Raw genomic sequence first — 18,826 nt, 5'->3', positions numbered from 1 at the left:
TGGATTCTTAACCACTGGACTGCCAGGGAAGCCCTGCAACGGACTTCTATATGAGAGAAAAGTTGAACTGCCACAGTAATACAGACCAACTTTCAGGCATGTTACTTAATGAGTGAAGAAAAGCTGTAAGTGTGTGCACGAGGATCTCCATTGCATAAAAGTCAAAAGGAGACAGATGACGGCCTGGCAGCCACTCCAGTACTCTTGTCTGTGAAATCCCATGGACAGCAGGGCCTGGCAGGTTATGGTCCATAGGGTTGCAAAGAGTCAGACACGACTGAGGCGACTTCACACGGGCATAAAGGGACAAAACGCGTTACTTGGGGAGGCAGAACTTTGCCGAATTTTAGGACTAGAGGACGGAAAGCTCCCACGTGACCTCCTGGTCCTTACACACTGGGGAGGGGGTGGGGGAGCTGTCAGAGGGAAGCTCAGGGGCTGCTGGAATGCAGTCCTGTCCCTTCTGATGCGTGGGTACTGACTCCTGTCTGCGGCTCCTTACTGATGAGCCGTCCCTTTGCTCCATCACCCTCCCTAGCTTCTCACCCCTGAGTGAGGTGGGGCTGAAGCAGGCTGGGGAAAGCCAACCCCTGCATAGGGACCAATTCATAGCAAAGTGGCCGTCCAGCAGTCATGGCAAACACTCCACACACTCTCAGCGTGTTTCCACACACCATGACCTCAGCTGCCCAGTTGGCATCACTGAGTCCAGCCAGATGATGAGGCACTGCCCCGGGGAAAACGGGGCCTCAGATGACATGCGGTACAGCAGAGCAGGTGATGACTCAGGCCTGGGAAAGAGGGGCGCCCTGAGCTCCAGCAGCACCAGGCACCCTGAGCCTCCCGAATAGGACAGCCGCCCCAGTCCTTGAAGCACGGGCACTGCCAGTGCCCCAACAGAAAGTGTCACTGGAGGTGGCGCAGACAGGGCAGGGCCCCCAAGCCCACTCCCCCGCTCTCTGCTTCTGTCCTCGGGCTGGACAGGGGCCCGTGTCCCCCCCCACCACCACAGATCCCATCAAACTGTGTCGCCTAGAAGTACTGTAGGGACCAGGACCAGGCCGTATTGATGAGTTTCCCAGGATCCCCGGAGAAATATCCCACGGCAATGTGTGATCTCCTCCAGACGCCAAAGTGACCTGTAGTTGTGTGACGTTTTCAAGGCAGGGGACAATCTGGTCCCCCTCATAAGCGTCAGGAAGACGTGACTACCGTCACCCATGTGTTCACTTGAGGAAGCTGAGGTTCGGAGAACAGGCAGTGGGCTCAGAGCTACAGAGCGGGGCAGGTCCAGGAATGAGCCCAGTCTGTTGACCTCAGAGCCCTGTCTTGCCAGCACAATACTCTTCCACCTTGTACTAGTGTCCGAGGGCCGGGGGGACATTGCCACCATCTGGGAGGATTAAGACAACAGGCGTGTATTTGATCACAGTTTGGGAGAAGCCCAGCATTAGGGTGTCCCTTGGAGGTTCTAGGGACAATCCTGACTGCCTCTTTCCAGGGTCTGTTGGCCAAGGCACCCCCTGGTTTGGGGCAGAACCTCTCATCATTCTCCTCCACTCCACGCGGCTGCAGCTCCTGGCGCCTCTCTGTTGTCTCCGGCATGCCTCTCCATGTTCCTCTTCAATTCATCCAACTGGAGCACCTAAAATATCACAGGAGGACCCTCCCCCTGCAGTACGATCTCAACATGATGACACTGCAAAGACCCCATTTCCCAAAAGTCACACCCCCAGGAAGTGAGGCTGCCAATTTCAACATACTCATTTAGGTGAAAATTAACAGCCTCCAAAAGAGAAATATACACAGGAATGACTTTATCAAAGGAGGTGCAATAATTACACACTGTAGTTTTTTCATCTCATGAGGAACATCTGAAAAGAGCTGGATTAATGGGAAGACACTCCAGGATGGTAGGGTGGAAGATTAATGTTGTAAAGAGGACAATACTCTCAAGGTGTCCTGCAGAATTAACTCAATCCCTATCTGAATCCCAAAGGGTATCTCTGCAGAAAAAAGAAAGTCATTTCGCTGAAGTCAAGGTCATTGAGAAAGACCCACGGTAGCCAAGCAACCTTGAAAAGTAAGAACAAAGTTGGAAACCGCACCCTTTCTGATTTCAACACTTACTACAAAGTTCCAGTAATCAAAACAGAGTGGTGCTGGCTTGAGAAGAGACACACTGATGCTTGGAATGCCAACATATAAACCTATACACATGATCAGTTGATTTCTGACAAGACTTCTTCTAAGCCATGATAATGACAAGCAAGTCTTCCTGACTCATCCCATTTAACTGTGCATATATTTTGTTGTAGAATTTGTGGATGGCTTACATGAGAAAACCCGATAAACCTCCTAGATACTGATCCACTCATCACCTACTGGTCGACTTGACACTGGCGCTGTATCACCGTTTATCACCATCACCATCCTCCGAGAGTCCAGTCCCTATAGGATGGTGACCGTCTCAGTAACAGCTGTGTGTTCACACCTTCCTTCCCTGAAAATGAGCCTACTGCCTCAGGGATACAATCCTGGCACACTCGCAGGGAGCATGAGACCCTGTGTGACCAGGGCACAGCATCTGGATGACTCCTTTTCTTAGGAAAACCCACTCCCCCTTCCTGGCCCCTCGCCACTCCTGTGCTCCCACTAGCAGTCTGGGTCTCTCCTTCTCCAGGAAGCCCCCACTTGCCATCACTAGCTTCCTGGACCTCCACCAGTTACTGGGTCTTGCTGCCCTCTGTGGTTCCCCTTCTCTACAACTGACCGAAACCAGAGCCACCGTATTCACTGTCTAAATGTGCACACTGTCGGTTATCATCATCAGAACCCCCCTGAGTCCAGGGAAGGAACTGGTCACTTTCACCAAAGAATCTCATGTCTGGATATAGTAACTGCTCAGTAAACACTGGCTGATGGCCTGGATGGTGGAAGGAAGGAAGACAGGAAGGGAGGAAGGGAGGAACTTTGCATTTTCAGAGTCTCAGAAAAGGGAAGCGACTCAAGGTCACACCGTTTCCATGAAAAGCATAAGCAGAATTGGAACCAAAGCAGTGCACTGGGCAGCACCTAGAACGTGTCTCTCCTTCCACCGTGCTCAGACAGAATAGGCCCAGGGACGCCCCTTTCTCCAGCCTCCGACCACCCTCCAACCATTTTTCCAGTGGCAACCTTGGAACCAACCAGATGTCCTCAGCCCCCAGGACCAGCCAACGCCATTTGCAGAGATCGGCTCCTTGTCGCCGGCCACCCGTGAGCTCCCAGTATCCTGAGACTAACTCCTGGCCGCCCGGTCCACATGCAGCCTCCGCCTCCCACCCCAACCTCTCTCTGGGCTTCTCCAACCACTAGGACCAGGTGGGTCTGGAGGGCGGGCCATCTCCCGGTGGACCGGGGGAGAAACGGGGAGCCAGGGCGGGGGAGCACTGAGCTCCATGGAAACTGCAGAGCCAGCACTGCAGTCACACACTCTTCTAGGATGTCCGTCCAGGGCAGGACGAGGGGGTCAGACCCCAAATGCTGTGGGGCTGCCCTGCTCGCAAAGAACCTGAGCCAGGCCTTCATGGACCCGCAGGCCCTGGGTCCTCCCCACCAGACTCCAGCTCCGTGACTTCCTGCAGCCATGTCCTGGACAAGTGGGTGAAATTCACCACGACGGTGGGTGCCTACCTGACCAGCGCTGCAGGCCAGCTGGTCCCCAGTGGGGCTGGATGGCTTTCTCCTGCAAAGTTTCAGCCTCCAAAGCGCCGCTAGGAGCCTCTGGAGCCCAGCGGCTTATGAGGAGCCCCTTTGGGGTCAGAGCGTCCTCCAGGAAGCTTCTCTTTGCAACCAAGAGGCAGCTTGTTAACCACTATAGAGCCATCTTCCAAGCCTTGGACCAAATGGAAATAATAAAGCCTTTTCCAAAAAAAAAAAAAAAGTAACCAATGTTGAGCTAGGCCCCACCATGCACCTCAGCCTCCTGTCTAGGGACCATGTTACTCTCTGGGTTTTGGGGTGGGATCTGGTGAGACTCCCATGTGCTCTGGAAGGCTCCTGAGCCTGCTGTCTGCTGGGCTCCACTGGGAAGGGCGAGCAGAGTGAGCAGGGTGGGGCTCTTCCTCTTTCTGGAAGGAACCCAAGACGCGCCACCAAGCCTGGACCTTCACGCCCAGTGCGTCTGTCTGTCCCGCGGGCTCTGAGGTCTCTGTAGGTCACCTGCTCTGCTGGGGACCATGAGAGGCAGCGCCACGACCCTGACCTTCACCGCCCTTCTCTGCCTTGGTGAGCTTCCGAGAAGGGAGGGGTGGAAACCCCTCTCCTCCCACATCTGGTCCCTGAGAGGCCCCAGGACGCAGGAGGTTCCGTGGGGACAGACTTTCTTGGGGGAGAGAGGAATGTCCTCAGGCTGGATCTGACCCCAGCCCTCAGGGCACAGAGCAGACCTGGAGTGTCCAGGACGTGTGGTGGGGCCGGGCGCTCACAGGGAACTCTCTTCCAGGGATGTGCTGGGGCCCGTGGGACCAGGGACAACCAGGTGAGCCCCAAGACCTCCTGCTTCCACCCACCACCGCTGGTCACTGGGGAGCACAGTGGGTCAAGGCCGCGGGTGGCCCGTCTGGGAGGGGCCTGGGTGACAGCTGGGGAACCTGGGGGAGAAGGCACCCTGACTCTTTGGGTCTGATTCCTTTCCAGAGGTTCTCCCCAAACCCTCCATCTGGGCTGACCCAGGCACCATGGTCACCCATGGGAGCCCTGTGACCATATGGTGTCAGGGGTCTTTGCTGGCTGATGTCTACCATCTGTATAAAGAGGGGGACTCTGTATACTGGGAGGCTAAGGCCCTTCAGGGCTCCAGGAACAAGGCCTGGTTCCACTTTGCATCCTCGAGCTCAAGTGATGCCGGGCAATATCAGTGTGCATATCAGAGCAGAAACCGCTCGTCAGAGCGCAGTGACCCCCTGCCCCTGGTGGTGACAGGTAAGACGGAGGGGTGGGTCCCTGGGTCCCTCCCATGGGAGCCTCCTCATGGGCAGAGGAGCAGAGTGTGGGCTCAGGAGGCCCCTCCCCTCCCAGCGCACACCTGGGGTCACTGGGTGGAGGTCCCCCTTTAACACAGCCCCTCGCCCCCAGGAGTGTACAGGGCGCCCTCCCTGTCTGCCCAGCCCAGCCCTGTGGTGGCCGCAGGAGGCAGAGTGTCCCTCATATGCAGTTCACAGTATGCAGCGGGCTCTCTGCATCTGCTGAAGGAGGGAGGCGCTGACCCGCTCCGACACAAGACGTCAAGGAGCTATGGGAACCAGGGCCGGGAACAGGCTGTGTTCCCTGTGGGCCCCGTGACCACCTCCCACGGGGGGACCTACAGGTGCTATGATGCTCCCAGCATTCAGCCCTATCTGTGGTCGCGCCCCAGTGACCCTCTGCATCTCCAGGTCACAGGTGAGGCCCCCAGGCCCCTCTATTTCCTAGACAGACCCCTGACCTAAGCCTTATGCCCCATGAGCCCTGGGAGAGACAGGGGCAGGGACACTGGGATCCTGGGGCAGGACGTGGGCGGGAGCCTCGGGAGGGAGTGGGGACAGCTCTCTCTGCAGCCCCAGGAGCAGGGCTGGTGTGCAGCCCTGTGCCTCCATGCCCTGTCTGCAGGCCTGTCCTGGGCACCTTCCCTGTCCTCCCAGCCTGGCTTGCTCGTGCTCGCCGGAGACAACCTGACCCTCCAGTGTCGCTCAGAGGCCGGCTTTGGCAGCTTCGCTCTCACCAAGGACGAGGGGCTCAGCCCGCCCCTCCGTCTAGAAGGGCAGCAGAGCCCCGACTTCCCTCTGGGCCGCGTGAGCCGCGCCCACGGGGGCCAGTACAGATGCTACAGCGGACACAACTCCTACGCGTGGTCGGCTCCCAGTGCCCTCCTGGACATCCTGATTGCGGGTGAGGAGCCCCTGTCCTGGTCCAGGTCCCGACTGTCTGCTCAGGGCACTGGACGAGGGTCGGCCCTGGTGGTGACGGGTCCGGGGAGAGGGTCCTGGAGCAAAGGCCCAGGTGGGGCAGGGGTCTGGGGGGGAACGTGAAAACAGGAGTGAGAGGCACGGAGATTAAGGAGACGCACACAGACGGGCTGAGAGGAGCTGGGAGGGTCACAGGGAGGCCCCCTGCTCAGAGTCCGGGGTGTGGGGAGGGGCTCTCTGCTCATCACCCCCGTCCCCCCAAGGAATGCACAGGAAACCCTCCCTCTCCGCCCGCCCGGGGGCCTCAGTGCCCCAGGGAGAGAATGTGACCCTGCAGTGTCGCTCTGAGGTCCGGTCAGACACTTTCCATCTGTCCAAGGAGGGGTCGCTCGCTGCTCCCCAGCACCTTCGTCTGCAGGACCCGGCTCCACCCGTTCAGGCCAACTTCACCCTGCGTGCTGTGACCTCGGCCCACAGTGGGACCTACAGGTGCTACAGCTCACACAGCACCGCCCCCCACCTGCTGTCGCTCCCCAGCGACCCCCTGGAGCTCCAGGTCTCAGGTGAGGGCCCAGCCCTGGTCCTCTGCATCCTCCAGGTCAGGCCAGGGCCCTGTTCCCAGGGGAGCTCTGGGCTGAGTGGGAGTGGGGGGTCACAGAAGGTGGGGATCAACTCTGAGGGGGCCGGAAAGAGCCAGAGGCCTCCCTTCCCTGCCCGTCCTTGCCCTCATCCCAGGCGTCCAGACCCGCTCCTGATGATGGAGCTGAGCTACACAGGCCTCAGGGTCAACCAGTAGGACTCAAGGCCAGAGCCCTCGGTCCCCACCCTCCTCTGGTCTCCAGTCTTCATGGCCCCTCGCCCAGAGAGCAGCACAAGAGAGGGGCTAACAGAGCCCGTGGCCCCCAAGGGAGCAAGCGGACAGGCCCTGGCTCAGCTGGTGTCCCGGGGGACCGTGGGGCTCCTGGGAATGAGACATGGATGAAGGGTGGGGTTCATGCAAGGGGGGATGCTAGGGCCCAGCCTGGGGGAGGGCAGCCCCTGTCCTGACCCCCAGGAGCTCTGAGGATCAGCTCCTTTCTCCCAGGGGGGAGGCCCCCAGAGCAGTCAGTGAGGGAGGGGGTGGTGGGTCCATGGTGGCCAGAGCTGTCACACCCTAGTGATCCCCTCGAGTTTGTGGTCTCAGGTGAGGGGCCAGATGCTGTCCTGTCTGAGCTCAGAGTCCTGTCCTCAGAAATGCCTGAGACAGTCAAAATGAGTTCACATGGGGATGGGGCGCCACAGGGAAAGACACAGAACCAAGAGAGGGGTCTCCCCAACTCCTCACCCACACCACTCACTTTATGCTTCTCAGGAGCCCCTGACAGTATCAGCCCACCACAAAACAAATCAGACTCCAAGAGTGGTGAGTAAGACAAAGTCTGTTACAGGGCTGGGCTGGGGGCCACATCATCTCCCGGGAGGCAGGTGCCCTGGGCCCACACCCGGGTTCGGGAGTGATGGGCCTGCGCTGACCTGTACGCCCTCACCCCAGACTACACGGTGCAGAATCTCATCCGAATGGGCCTCGCGGCCTCGGTCCTGCTGCTCCTCGGGGTCCTGCTCTGCCAGGCTCGGCACGACCGCGGAGGAGCCCGAGACGTGACCCAGAGCTGAACACGAGGGCCCTGCACCGCCTGGAGCGCTGGAGCCCAGGATGCAAGCTTCCGGCCTGGGAGCTTCTGGAAGAGCCTCTGCGGCGCGTGCTGGGTGCGCTGTCTGCAGAGACCCTGGGGGAGGGACGCGCCGCGGGGCGGGAGGAGGCCTGGGTGTCCCCGGGGGGCTCGGCCTCTGTTCACCGGGGCCCACTCCCTCCTGGGGAGGACGCCCCAACTCTCGGCTCCTCTCACCCCCAGCCCGAGGTGCATCCCACATGGCAGAGGCGGGTCTTCATGCTGCACGCCTGCAGGCTCTGTCCGCTCTCATGGAGGACGTGAGCCTCATTGTTAATGCCCGCCGTCTCTGGTGTGCGCAATGACCTCCATCCCTTCTCAGAAACAGAACGTCGTTTAAGTAACTGAATAAATGGGTGGAAGTGGGGCCCCGTTTGGAACAGATAGATCCTAAACTCTTCCCTGAACCCCACTCTGGACCCCTCAAGCCCCTCTCTCCTCGTCAGATGGCACCTGGTGTCGTTTCTGCAGACACTGTCAGTATGAACAAACACGTTGTCGTTTGAAGTGAGTCAGGTGTTGTGCTGGTAAATGGTGTTAGCAATATATCTACTTTGTAAAAAGCCCAGATTTGTGGTTTTTGTCTGTTTCTTCAGTGTAAACACTCTCTTCGTGGCCAACCTCAAGGTGCTCGGGTGAATGTGCTGAAGGCAGGCTGGGAAGGAGCAGACTGACTTTCCCCAAGAAGCGAGTCTGATCCAGCCGGCCCCTCACTGATGACCCCCATGTGTACAGATTTGTCCTTTATATTAAACATCATGGTTAGATAATTTCCACTTTTTGCCCCAGTTTCCATTAAACCAGATGCCAAAATATCCTAGTTCATCTATAAGAGAGGGAAAGATAAAATGAGGGAAGAGAAAACAACTGTAGGAGAAAATGCTGAGTATGCTGAATCCTGGCACATCACTGGGAGGTGTACTAATTACTCCAGTCAGTTTGGAGACTCAATAACAATTACCAGTTGAAAGGAAGAGACCCAGCTCTGGTCCACAGTTATATAACCTAGAGGAAAACATCTGCATAACCATGAGTGTATGAGCAGGAGCATATGGACAGATAGATGGATTGCTCATATTAGAAAAAAATTACAGAAATCAGTCCCACCAAAAATGAATGATTATATGACAAAATTTTATATGACAGAAAAATTCACAAAGTTAAACTTCTACAGTAACACAGTTCAATTTTTAAGTATGATGGTGAATAAGTGAAATAAAACTATAGGAGCATATTCCATCACATCAAATCCAAAAGGTGACAACAAGGGGCCCAAATAAACAAAGTAAGAAATGAGAGAAGAGAAATAACAATTGATACCACAGAAATACAAAAATTCATAAGAGAATATTAAGAAAAACAAATTGGACAACCTGGAAGAAGTGGACAAGTCTCTAGAGACATACAGCCTGCCAAAACTCAATCAAGAAGACATGGGTAATATGAAAAGGCTGGTCACTAGAAGTGAAATAGAATCTATCATATTAAAAATAAAAACTCCTTGCAAACAAAAGTCCAGAACTGGATAGCTTCATACAGGAATTCTACCAAGCTAAGAATAATTTATAATACTGATACTTCTTAACCTCTTTCAGAAGTTGAAGAGGAGGACACATCCCTAAAGTCATTCTATGAAGCCACTGTCACCTTGAAACCAAAACTAGAAAAAGCTAGGACCAAAACAGAAAAATTACAGGCCAAAGCTACCCACTGCAGTATTCTGGCCTGGAGAATTATATAGACTATACAGTCCATGGGATTGCAAAGAGTCGGACACGACTGAGTGACTTTCACCTCACTTCTATCATTGATGAATACAGATGCAAAAACCCTCAACAAAATATTAGCAAACTGAATCCAACAACACATTAAAAGGATCATACACCATGATCAAGTTGGATTCATTTCAGGGTCAGAAGAATGGTTTAATATACACAAATCAAAATGCTATACTACAACAACAAAAGACAAAAACCACATGATCGTCTCAACAGATCCAGAAAAAGCAGTTTATAAAATTCAACATCCATTCATGATAAAAACTCTTTCCAAAGGGGTATAGAGGGGAAAATTATTTATGACAAACCACAACCAATGTAATACTCAATGCTGAAAACCCAAAAATATTCCCACTAAACCCTGGAACAAGTCAAGGATGACCACCACTTTTATTCAACATAGCATTGGAAGTCTCTTCCCAATTTGGATATCTTTTATTTCTTTTTCTCATCTAATTGCTATGGCTGGGATTTATATATCATTACATGCAGATGACATGATACTTCATATACCATGAAAACCCTGAAGACTCCAAACAAAAATACTATGAATTCAAAGAGGTATTAGCATACAAGACCAACATACAGAAATCTGTTGCATTTCTTTACATTAACAATGAAATATCAGAAAGAGAAAGTAAAAAATCAACCCCTTTAAAAACTGCATAAAAATAATAAAATATGTAAGAATAAATCTGACAAAAGAGGTGAAAGACTACACTGAGAACTATAAAACATTAATAAAGGAAATCGAAGATTATTCAAAGAAATGGAAAGATATCCCTTACTCTTGAATTGGAAGAATTAATGTAGTTAAAACAGCCATATAACCCCAAGTAATCTAGAGATATAATGCAATCTCTATCCAGTTACCCATGGCATTTTAAAAAACAGAAGTAGAACAAATAATGCTAAAACTTATATGGAACAACAAAAGACTCAAAATTGCCAAAGCAATGCTGAGGAAAAAGCAGGAGGCATAACCCTCCCGGACTTGAGACAATACTACAAGGCTACAGTAATCAAAACAGCATGGTATTGGCACAAAAACAGACATGTCGCTGGGACAAAACAGTGAGTCTAAAAATAAAGCCACACACTCGTGGTCAAAAAAATCTTCAACAAAGGAGGCAAGGATATACAATAGAGACAAAACAATATTTTCAGTAAGTGGTGATGGGAAAAATGGACATTTCCCATCTCATCCCAGTGGTCTTTGAGGAGACCCTCTGGTGTCACGGCTTCTTCCTGAAGCCTCTCTGCTGCCATGAGGCAGCTTGTAGACCACCTTGGAGCCCTTTCCCAAGCTTTAGACCAAATGGAAACAATAAAGCTTTTTACAGCAAAAAAAAAAAAAAAAAAAAAAAGAAAGAAAGAAAGAAAGAAAATTAAACAATTAGAATCAAATTAGGGCTGCTCCTGGGCCCTGCCCTGCATCTCAGCCCTCTGTCACTCTTTTGGTTTGGATTTGGCATGAGGTGTAGGCAGAGTGTGTGGGATCTGGTGAGACTCACATATGGTCTGGAAAGTTCCAGAGCCTGCTGTCTGCTGGGCACCATCCTGCAGGGAGGGTGGAGTCCGGCCCTGGGTGGGACTGGGGCTGTTTTTCTTCCTGTGAGGCCACCGATGAGGAACTTGTAACACAGAGGCTGAACCTTGTCACACACCCCATGTGTCTGTCTGTCCTTCTAGGTCTGTGGGCTTTTTAAGTCATCTAAAGACTGAGGCAAATCATTCAATATCACAGTAATTCAAGTATATGCCCTGACCAGGAATGCTGAAGAAGCTGAAGTTGAACGGTTCTATGAAGACCTATAAGAATTTTTAAAACTAACACCCCCCAAAAGATGTCCCTTTCATTATAGGGGACTGGAATGCAAAAGTAGGAAGTCAAGAAACACCTGGAGTAACAGGCAAATTTTGCCCTAGAGTACAGAATTAAGCAGGGCAAAGGCTAATAGAATTTTGCCAAGAGAATGCACTGGTCTTAGCAAACACCCTCTTCCAACAACACAAGACAAGACTCTACACATGGACATCACCAAATGGCCAACACCGAAATCAGATTGATTATATATTCTTTGCAGCCAAAGATGGAGAAGCTCTATACAGTCAGCAAAACAAGACCAAGAACTGACTGTGGCTTAGATCATGAATTCCTTATTGCCAAATTCAGACTTAAATAGAAGAAAGTAGGGAAAACCACCAGACCATTCAGGCATGACATAAATCAAATCCCTTACAATTATACAGTGGAAGTGACAAATAGATTCAAGGGATTAGATCTGATAGAGTGCCTGAAAAACTATGGACAGAGGTTCGTGACATTGTACAGGAGACAGGGATCAAGACCATCCCCAAGAAAAAGAAATACAAAAAATCAAAATGGCTGTCTGAGGAGGCCTTACAAGTAGCTGTGAAAAGAAGAGAAGTGAAAATCAAAGGAGAAAAGGAAAGATATACCCATTTGAATACAGAGTTCCAAAGAATAGCAAGGAGAGATAAGAAAGCCTTCCTCAGTGATCAGTGAAAAGAAATAGAGGAAAATAATAGAATGGGAAAGACTAGAGATCTCTTCAAGAAAATTAGAGCTACCAAGGGAACATTTCATGCAAAGATGGGCTCAATAAAGGACAGAAATGGTATGGACCTAACAGAAGCAGAAGATCTTAAGGGGAGGTGGCAAGAATACACAGAACTGTACAAAAAAGATCTTCACGACCCAGATAATCACAATGGTGTGATCACTCACCTAGAGCCAGACATCATGGAATGTGAAGTCAAGTGGGCCTTAGAAAGCATCACTATGAACAAAGCTAGTGGAAGTGATGGAATTCCAGTTGAGCTATTTCAAATCCTGAAAGATGATGCTGTGAAAGTGCTGCACTCAATATGCCAGCAAATTTGGAAAACTCAGCAGTGGCCACAGGACTGGAAAAGGTCAGTTTTCATTCCAATCCCAAAGAAAGGCAATGCCAAAGAATGCTCAAACTACCACACAATTGCACTCATCTCACATGCTAGTAAAGTAATGCTCAAAATTCTCCAAGCCAGGCGTCAGCAATACATGAACCACGAACTTCCAGAAGTTCAAGCTGGTTTTAGAAAAGGCAGAGGGAACAGAGATCAAATTGGCAAGATCCGCTGGATCACTGAAAAAGCAAGAGAGTTCCAGAAAACCATCTATTTTTGCTTTATTGACTATGCCAAAGCCTTTGACTGTGTGGATCACAATAAACTGTGGAAAATTCTGAAAGAGATGGGCATACCAGACCACCTGACCTGCCTCTTGAGAAACCTGTATGCAAGTCAGGAAGCAACAGTTAGAACTGGACATGGAACAACAGACTGGTTCCAAATAGGAAAAGGAGTATGTCAAGGCTGTATATTGTCACCCTGCTTATTTAACTTCTATGCTGGGCTGGAGGAAGCAAAAGCTAGAACAAGATTCCTGGGAGAAATATCAATAACCTCAGATATGCAGATAACACCACTCTTATGGCAGAAATTGAAGAAAAACTAAAGAGCCTCTTGATGGAAGTGGAAGAGAGTTAAAAAGTTGGCTTAAAGCTCAACATTCAGAAAACTAAGATCATGGCATCTGGTCCCATCACTTCATGGCAAATAGATGGGGAGACAGTGGAAACAGTGGCTGACTTTATTTTTCTGGGCTCCAAAATAACTGCAGATGGTGACTTCAGCCATGAAATTAAAAGATGCTTACTCTTTGGAAGGAAAGTTATAACCAACCTAGATAGCATATTCAAAAGCAGAGACATTACTTTGCCAACAAAGGTCTGTATGGTCAAGGCTATGGTTTTTCCAGTAGTCATGTATGGATGTGAGAGTTGGACTATAAAGAAAGCTGAGCACACAAGAATGATGCTTTTGAACTGTGGTGTTGGAGAAGACTCTTGAGAGTCCCTTGGACTGCAAGGAGATCCAACCAGCCCATCCTAAAGGAGATCAGTCCTGGGTGTTCATTAGAAGGACTGATGCTGAGGCTGAAACTCCAATACTTTGGCCACCTGATGTGAAGAGCTGACTTATTGGAAAAGACCCTGATGTTGTGAAAGCTTGAGGGCAGGAGGAGAAGGGGTAAACAGAGGATGAGGTGGTTGGATGGCATCACCGACTCAATGGGCATGAGTTTGGGTAAAGTCTGAGAGTTGGTGATGGACAGGGAGGCCTGGGGTGCTTCAGTTCATGGGGTTGCAAAGAGTTGGACATGACTGAGCGACTGAAACTGAACTGTACTGAAAGAGTGGGGACCATGAGAGGCAGTGCCACAACACAGACCCTCACTGTCCTCAAGCCTGGGTCCTGAGAGACCCCAGGACACGGAAGTCTTAAAGGGGAAAGACGTTCCAGGGGAGGGGGATGCACTCAGCCGCAGATCTGACCGCAGTGTGCAGGGGCCCACACCAGACCTGCAACACCTACAGTGTGTGCTGGAGGATGGGTGCTGGCAGGAAGCTCTCTTCCAGGGCTGTGTTGGGAGCAGGGGGACCAGGTACGACCAGGTGAGTCCCCACCAGACCTCCTGCTCCCACCCAGCCAGCCCTCTGGTTACTCGGCCCCCACAGGACTCCAGTAACAAGGCCAGCTTCTCCATCAGGCCAGGAGCTCGAGCACTACCGGGCAGTGTCAGTGTGCATGTCAGAGTAGGAATGGCTGGTCAGAGCGGAGCAACCCCCTGCCCCTAGTGCTGACAGGTAATGTGGAGGGCGGGGTCCCTCCCACTGTGGGAGCCTCCTCACGGGCAGAGGAGCAGAGTGTGGGCTCAGGTGGACCCCTCTTCTCCCAACCCACACCCAGAGTCAGTGGGCTGGAGGTCCCCCTTTGACACAGCCCCTCCCCCGAGGAGTGTACAGGGTGCCCTCTCTCTCCCCCAAGCCCGGCTTGCTCATGCTCCCTGGAGACAATCTGACCCTCTGGTGTCGCTCAGAGGCCAGCTTTGGCAGATTCGCTCTGACCAAGGACGAGGGGCTCAACCCTCCCCTCCGTCTAGAAGGTCAGAAGAGCCCGGCTTCCCCCTGGGCCATGTGAACAGCACCCACGGAAAGTGTTAAGTGAAAGTGTTAGTCACACAGCCATATTGGACTCTTTGCGACCCCATGGACTGTAGTTGACCAGGCTCTGCTGTCCATGGAATTGTCCAGGCAAGAATACTGGAGTGGGTTGCCATTTCCTTCTCCAGCACCCACGGGGGCCGGTACAGATGCTACAGTGGACACAACCTCTCCTATGTGTGGTCGGCCCCCAGCGCCCCCCTGGGCATCCTGATGACAGGTGAGGCGCCCCTGTCGTGGCCCGGGTCCCGACTGTGTGCTTAGGGCACTGGACCAGGGTCAGCCCTGGTGGTGACGGGTCCAGGGAGAGCGTCCTGGAGCAGAGGCCCAGGTGGGGCAGGGGTCTAGGGAGGGAACATGGAAACAGGAGTGAGAGGCACAAAGATTAAGGAGACCCACACAGACAGACCGAGAGGAGCTGGGAGGGCCCTCAGCTCAGGGTCTGGGGTATGGGGAGGGGCTCTCTACACATCACCTCTGTCCTCCCCCAAGAATGCACAGGAAACCCTCCCTTTCCACCCGCCCAGGGGCCTCAGTGCCCCGGGGAGAGGATGTGACCCTGCAGTCACTCTGAGGTCTGGTCAGACACCTTCCATCTGTCCAAAGAGGGGCCGTTCACTCCTCCCTAGCACCTTCATCTGCAGAACCTGGCTCCACCCGTTCAGGCCAACTTCACCCTGAGTGCTGTGACCTCAGCCCACAGTGGGACCTACAGGTGCTACAACTCACACAACACTGCCCCACACCTGCTGTTGCTCCCCAGCGACCCCCTGGAGCTCCAGGTCTCAGGTGAGGAGACCCCTGCCCATACCCACTGAGGAGTCAGACCCACAGCTCAGCCCTGCCCCTGGGGAGCTCTGGGATGCTTGCAAAGAAGGGAAACATGGGGATATCAGCCACAGGTGACCCCACCTCACAGAGGGATGGATAATACAAGGGGGTCCCTCTCAGTCTACTCCACATACTCCCTCCCCAGGGTCCAGGCAGTGCTAGGTGTGCAGAGGGGACTGAAAAGTGGAACGTTCTGGGCTTTGAGGGAAGACATGGAGCTAAAAGCAGCATGAAGACCCAGACACACTCCCACACCCTCCTTCTGTCCTTGTTCCAGGGAGCAGCTGGGGCCTGCAAACCCCACCCACATGCGTGAGCTCCACGTCTGCTGAGTAACCGAGTCCTCCTAGCCTAGAGGAGATGGAGTTTTCCTGGCCCTGGGTGACCTCCTGCTCCCCCTTCCCCACTAAACCTTTACAGGTTGCTTCCCACAGGGTCTAGGGTGGGGTGGGGACGAAGGGAGGGGGCTTCAGGTCCCAAGTGTAACTGAGCTCACTGGTCCCCACTGGCTGCTCAGAGTGAGAACTGTGTTAAGGGGAAGCCACCCAGCTGGGCAGGGAGAAAAGAGGAGGTGGCCTCCTTGCCTCTGTCCGTGGTGCTGATTCCTGGAGCCTGAGAGTCAAGGGCACCAAGGGAATCCGCCCCACAGTGTGCAGGGCAGAGTGAAGGTGGCCTCTTCGCCTCTGTCCATGGTTCTGATTTCCAGGAGCCTGAGAGTCAATGGCACCAAGGGAATCTCCTTCACTGGCTAAGCTAAAGCCTTTGACTGTGTGGCTCACAACAAACTGTGGAAAATTCTTAAAGAGAGGGCAATATCTGACTACCTTATCTGCCTCCTGAGAAACCTGTATGCAGCTCAAGAAGCAACAGTTACAACCAGACATGGAACAATGGATTGGTTCCTGATTTGGAAAGGAGTACATCAAGGCTGTATATTGTCACCCTGCTTATTTAACTTCTATGCAGAGTATGTTATGTGAAATGCTGGGCTAGATGAAGCATAAGCTGGAATCAAGACTGCTGGGGGAAATATCAATAACCTCAGATATGCAGATGGCACCACCCTAATGGCAGAAAGCAAAGAGGAACTAAAGAGCCTCGGTGACAAATTTTATTTTCTTGGGCTCCAAAATCACTGTGGGTGGTGACTGGAGCCATGAAATTAAAAGATGTCTGCTCCTTGGAAGAAAAACTATGACAAACATAGAGTGTATTAGAAGGCAGAGACATCACTTTGGTGACAAAGGTCCTTGTAGTCACAGCTATGGTTTTTCCAGTAGTCGTGTGTTGGTGTGAGAGTTGGACATAAAGAAGGCTGAGCACTAAAGAATTGACGCTTTTGAATTGTGGCGCTGGAGAAGACTCTTGAGAGTTCCTTGGACAACAAGATCAAACCAGTCAATCTTAAAGGAAATCAACCCTGAATATTCATTGGAAAGACTGATGCTGAAGCTCCAATACTTTGACCATGTGATATGAAGAGCTGACTCATTGAAAAACACTCTGATGCTGGAAAAGATTGAGGGTAAGAGGAGAAGGGTGTGACTGAGGATGAGAGAGTTGGGTGGTATCACTGACTCAATGGACATGAGTTTGGCGAATTGGCAAATATGGAATCTGCAACACACACACACACACAAAATGGGGGATGGACTGTATTTCAAGAATGAAGATGGAGGTAGAGAACAGTGTCTGGAGACACAAAGTGGAAGCCCAATGATGGAAAGACAGGCCAGAGGTTCCAGAAAGCAGAGATCCAATTCTCTGTTCCCATCTTATCTCCTTCTCCCCAGTGTTGTCTTCAAAATCTAGCTTTCTCTTTTTCATCCTTTATGTGGAGTGATGCCTCTCATTGAGGGGAGAGCAGGGAGTCTCCCTGTCCATGAACATCCTTGAGGCTGGAGGCAGAGATGGAACACCCAGTCTGGGCTTGCCAGGGAGATGGCTGCAGAAGGAGTCAAGGAATGGATGGATGGAGAGACAGCCATTGTTTCTCATTCTGATTGAATCAAAATGAATAAATTAATTTTTTCCTCTTAGCACATAGTTCTACCAACTCTCTTCCCAGCTCCTTCTCTTTTGCCCAAGCAGATTCTGGGCCACAGGCAACCTCTCTATCCACCTGAATCTATGAATTGGACAGCAGCCTGGGAAGCCCAAGGAGATGCTCTCAGGAACTCTTGCTCTCTCCCTACATCCTTCCCCAGTTGTCCCTGGGTGGGCTCTGCCCTCTGGATTTCCATCCAGCCCTGGGATGAATCAGGTCAGAAGAACAGAGGAGAGGGCACCCACATGATCCAACAGGATCCAGAACGAGGCATTTTTCTTGTTTTCCTGCTTTCAAATTAAAAAATAATAATAATAACTAAGCAATTAGAAAGAGAGATGAACATTTAACATTCCCCATGCCTGTGTTCTCAGTCTCTCTGTCATGTCTAATGCTTTGCAGCCCTGTGGACTGCAGCACACCAGGCTCCTCTGTCCATGGGATTTCCCAGGCAAGAATACTGGAGTGGGCTGCGACTTCCTCCTCCAGGGGATCTTCCCCAACCCAGGGATGGAACCCACATCTCCTGCGTCTCCACACTGGCAGGTGGATTCTTTACTACTGAACCACCAGGAAGCCCAAAATATGCCATAGTCCCTGGGTAATTCATTTTTGCCCCATGTTTTGCTGTTAATTTAAATATATTATAGATGTATGCTATAGATCTTTTGCTTGTTGAATGTATACATCCTCAGAAATGAACAATGTGTCTGATTTTGTTCATTTTTTGACATTACTTCCATGTAATGTCATGGACGGAGGTTCGTGTCATCGTACAGGAGACAGGAATCAAGACCATCCCCAAGAAAAAGAAATACAAAAAATCAAAATGGCTGTCTGAGGAGGCCTTACAAATAGCTGTGAAAAGAAAAGAAGCAAGAAGCAAAGGAGAAAAGGAAAGATATAAGCATCTGAATGCAGAGTTCCAAAGAATAGCAAGGAGAGATAAGAAATCCTTCCTCAGTGATCAATGCAAAGAAATAGAGGAAAACAATAGAATGGGAAAGACTAGAGATCTCTTCAAGAAAATTAGAGATACCAAGGGAACATTTCATGCAAAGATGGGTTCAATAAAGGACAGAAATGGTATGGACCTAACAGAAGCAGAAGATATTAAGAAGAGGTGGCAAGAATACACAGAAGAACTATACAAGAGAGATCTTCACGATCCAGATAACCACAATGGTGTGATTACTACCTAGAGCCAGACATCCTGGAATGTGAAGTCAAATGGGCCTTAGGAAGCATCACTAAGAACAAAGCTAGTGGAAGTGATGGAATTCCAGTTGAGCTATTTCAAATCCTGAAAGATGATGCTGTGAAAGTGCTGCACTCAATATACCAGCAAAATTGGAAAACTCAGCAGTGGCCACAGGACTGGAAAAGGTCAGTTTTCATTCCAATCTCAAACAAAAGCAATGTCAAAGAATGCTCAAACTACCACACAATTGCACTCATCTCA

The 18,826-nt window shown here is 51.2% G+C and overlaps 1 protein-coding gene and 1 pseudogene across 2 annotated transcripts; both read left to right on the top strand.

The window, feature by feature from the left end:
- Nucleotides 1-2,956: 2,956 nt before the first annotated feature.
- Nucleotides 2,957-8,406, top strand: LOC147354681 (leukocyte immunoglobulin-like receptor subfamily A member 2). Of its 2 annotated transcripts, XM_086354602.1 has the most exons (9): nt 2,961-3,363; nt 4,120-4,269; nt 4,487-4,522; nt 4,681-4,965; nt 5,119-5,424; nt 5,632-5,910; nt 6,191-6,490; nt 7,279-7,329; nt 7,459-8,406. In XM_086354602.1, exons 2-9 carry the CDS (start codon nt 4,221-4,223, stop codon nt 7,578-7,580), a joined length of 1,428 nt encoding a protein of 475 aa, XP_086210728.1. In that variant the 5' UTR covers nt 2,961-3,363; nt 4,120-4,220; the 3' UTR covers nt 7,581-8,406. The 2 variants fall into 2 exon arrangements, with proteins under 2 accessions (XP_086210727.1, XP_086210728.1); XM_086354601.1 differs by lacking the exons at nt 7,279-7,329; nt 7,459-8,406 and having other exon boundaries at nt 2,957-3,363; nt 6,191-6,915.
- LOC147354680 (leukocyte immunoglobulin-like receptor subfamily A member 6) lies at nt 7,837-15,497 on the top strand (annotated as a pseudogene).
- Nucleotides 15,498-18,826: the final 3,329 nt, after the last annotated feature.

Source organism: Bos grunniens, chromosome 18, assembly GCF_055505025.1.
Source record: "Bos grunniens cultivar Pamir isolate PY7600 chromosome 18, Bosgru_T2T1.0, whole genome shotgun sequence".
NCBI lineage: Eukaryota > Metazoa > Chordata > Mammalia > Artiodactyla > Bovidae > Bos > Bos grunniens.
The sequence above is the reverse complement of the archived record's forward strand: the minus strand, read 5'-3'. Positions and strand labels throughout refer to the sequence as shown.

Coding starts and splice junctions, on each gene's coding strand:
- LOC147354681 (XM_086354601.1), top strand. CDS start 4,221: ATGAGAGGCAGCGCCACGACCCTGACCTTCACCGCCCTTCTCTGCCTT. Junction 4,270..4,486: donor CACCGCCCTTCTCTGCCTTG/GTGAGCTTCCGA, acceptor ACTCTCTTCCAG/GGATGTGCTGGGGCCCGTGG. Junction 4,523..4,680: donor GTGGGACCAGGGACAACCAG/GTGAGCCCCAAG, acceptor ATTCCTTTCCAG/AGGTTCTCCCCAAACCCTCC.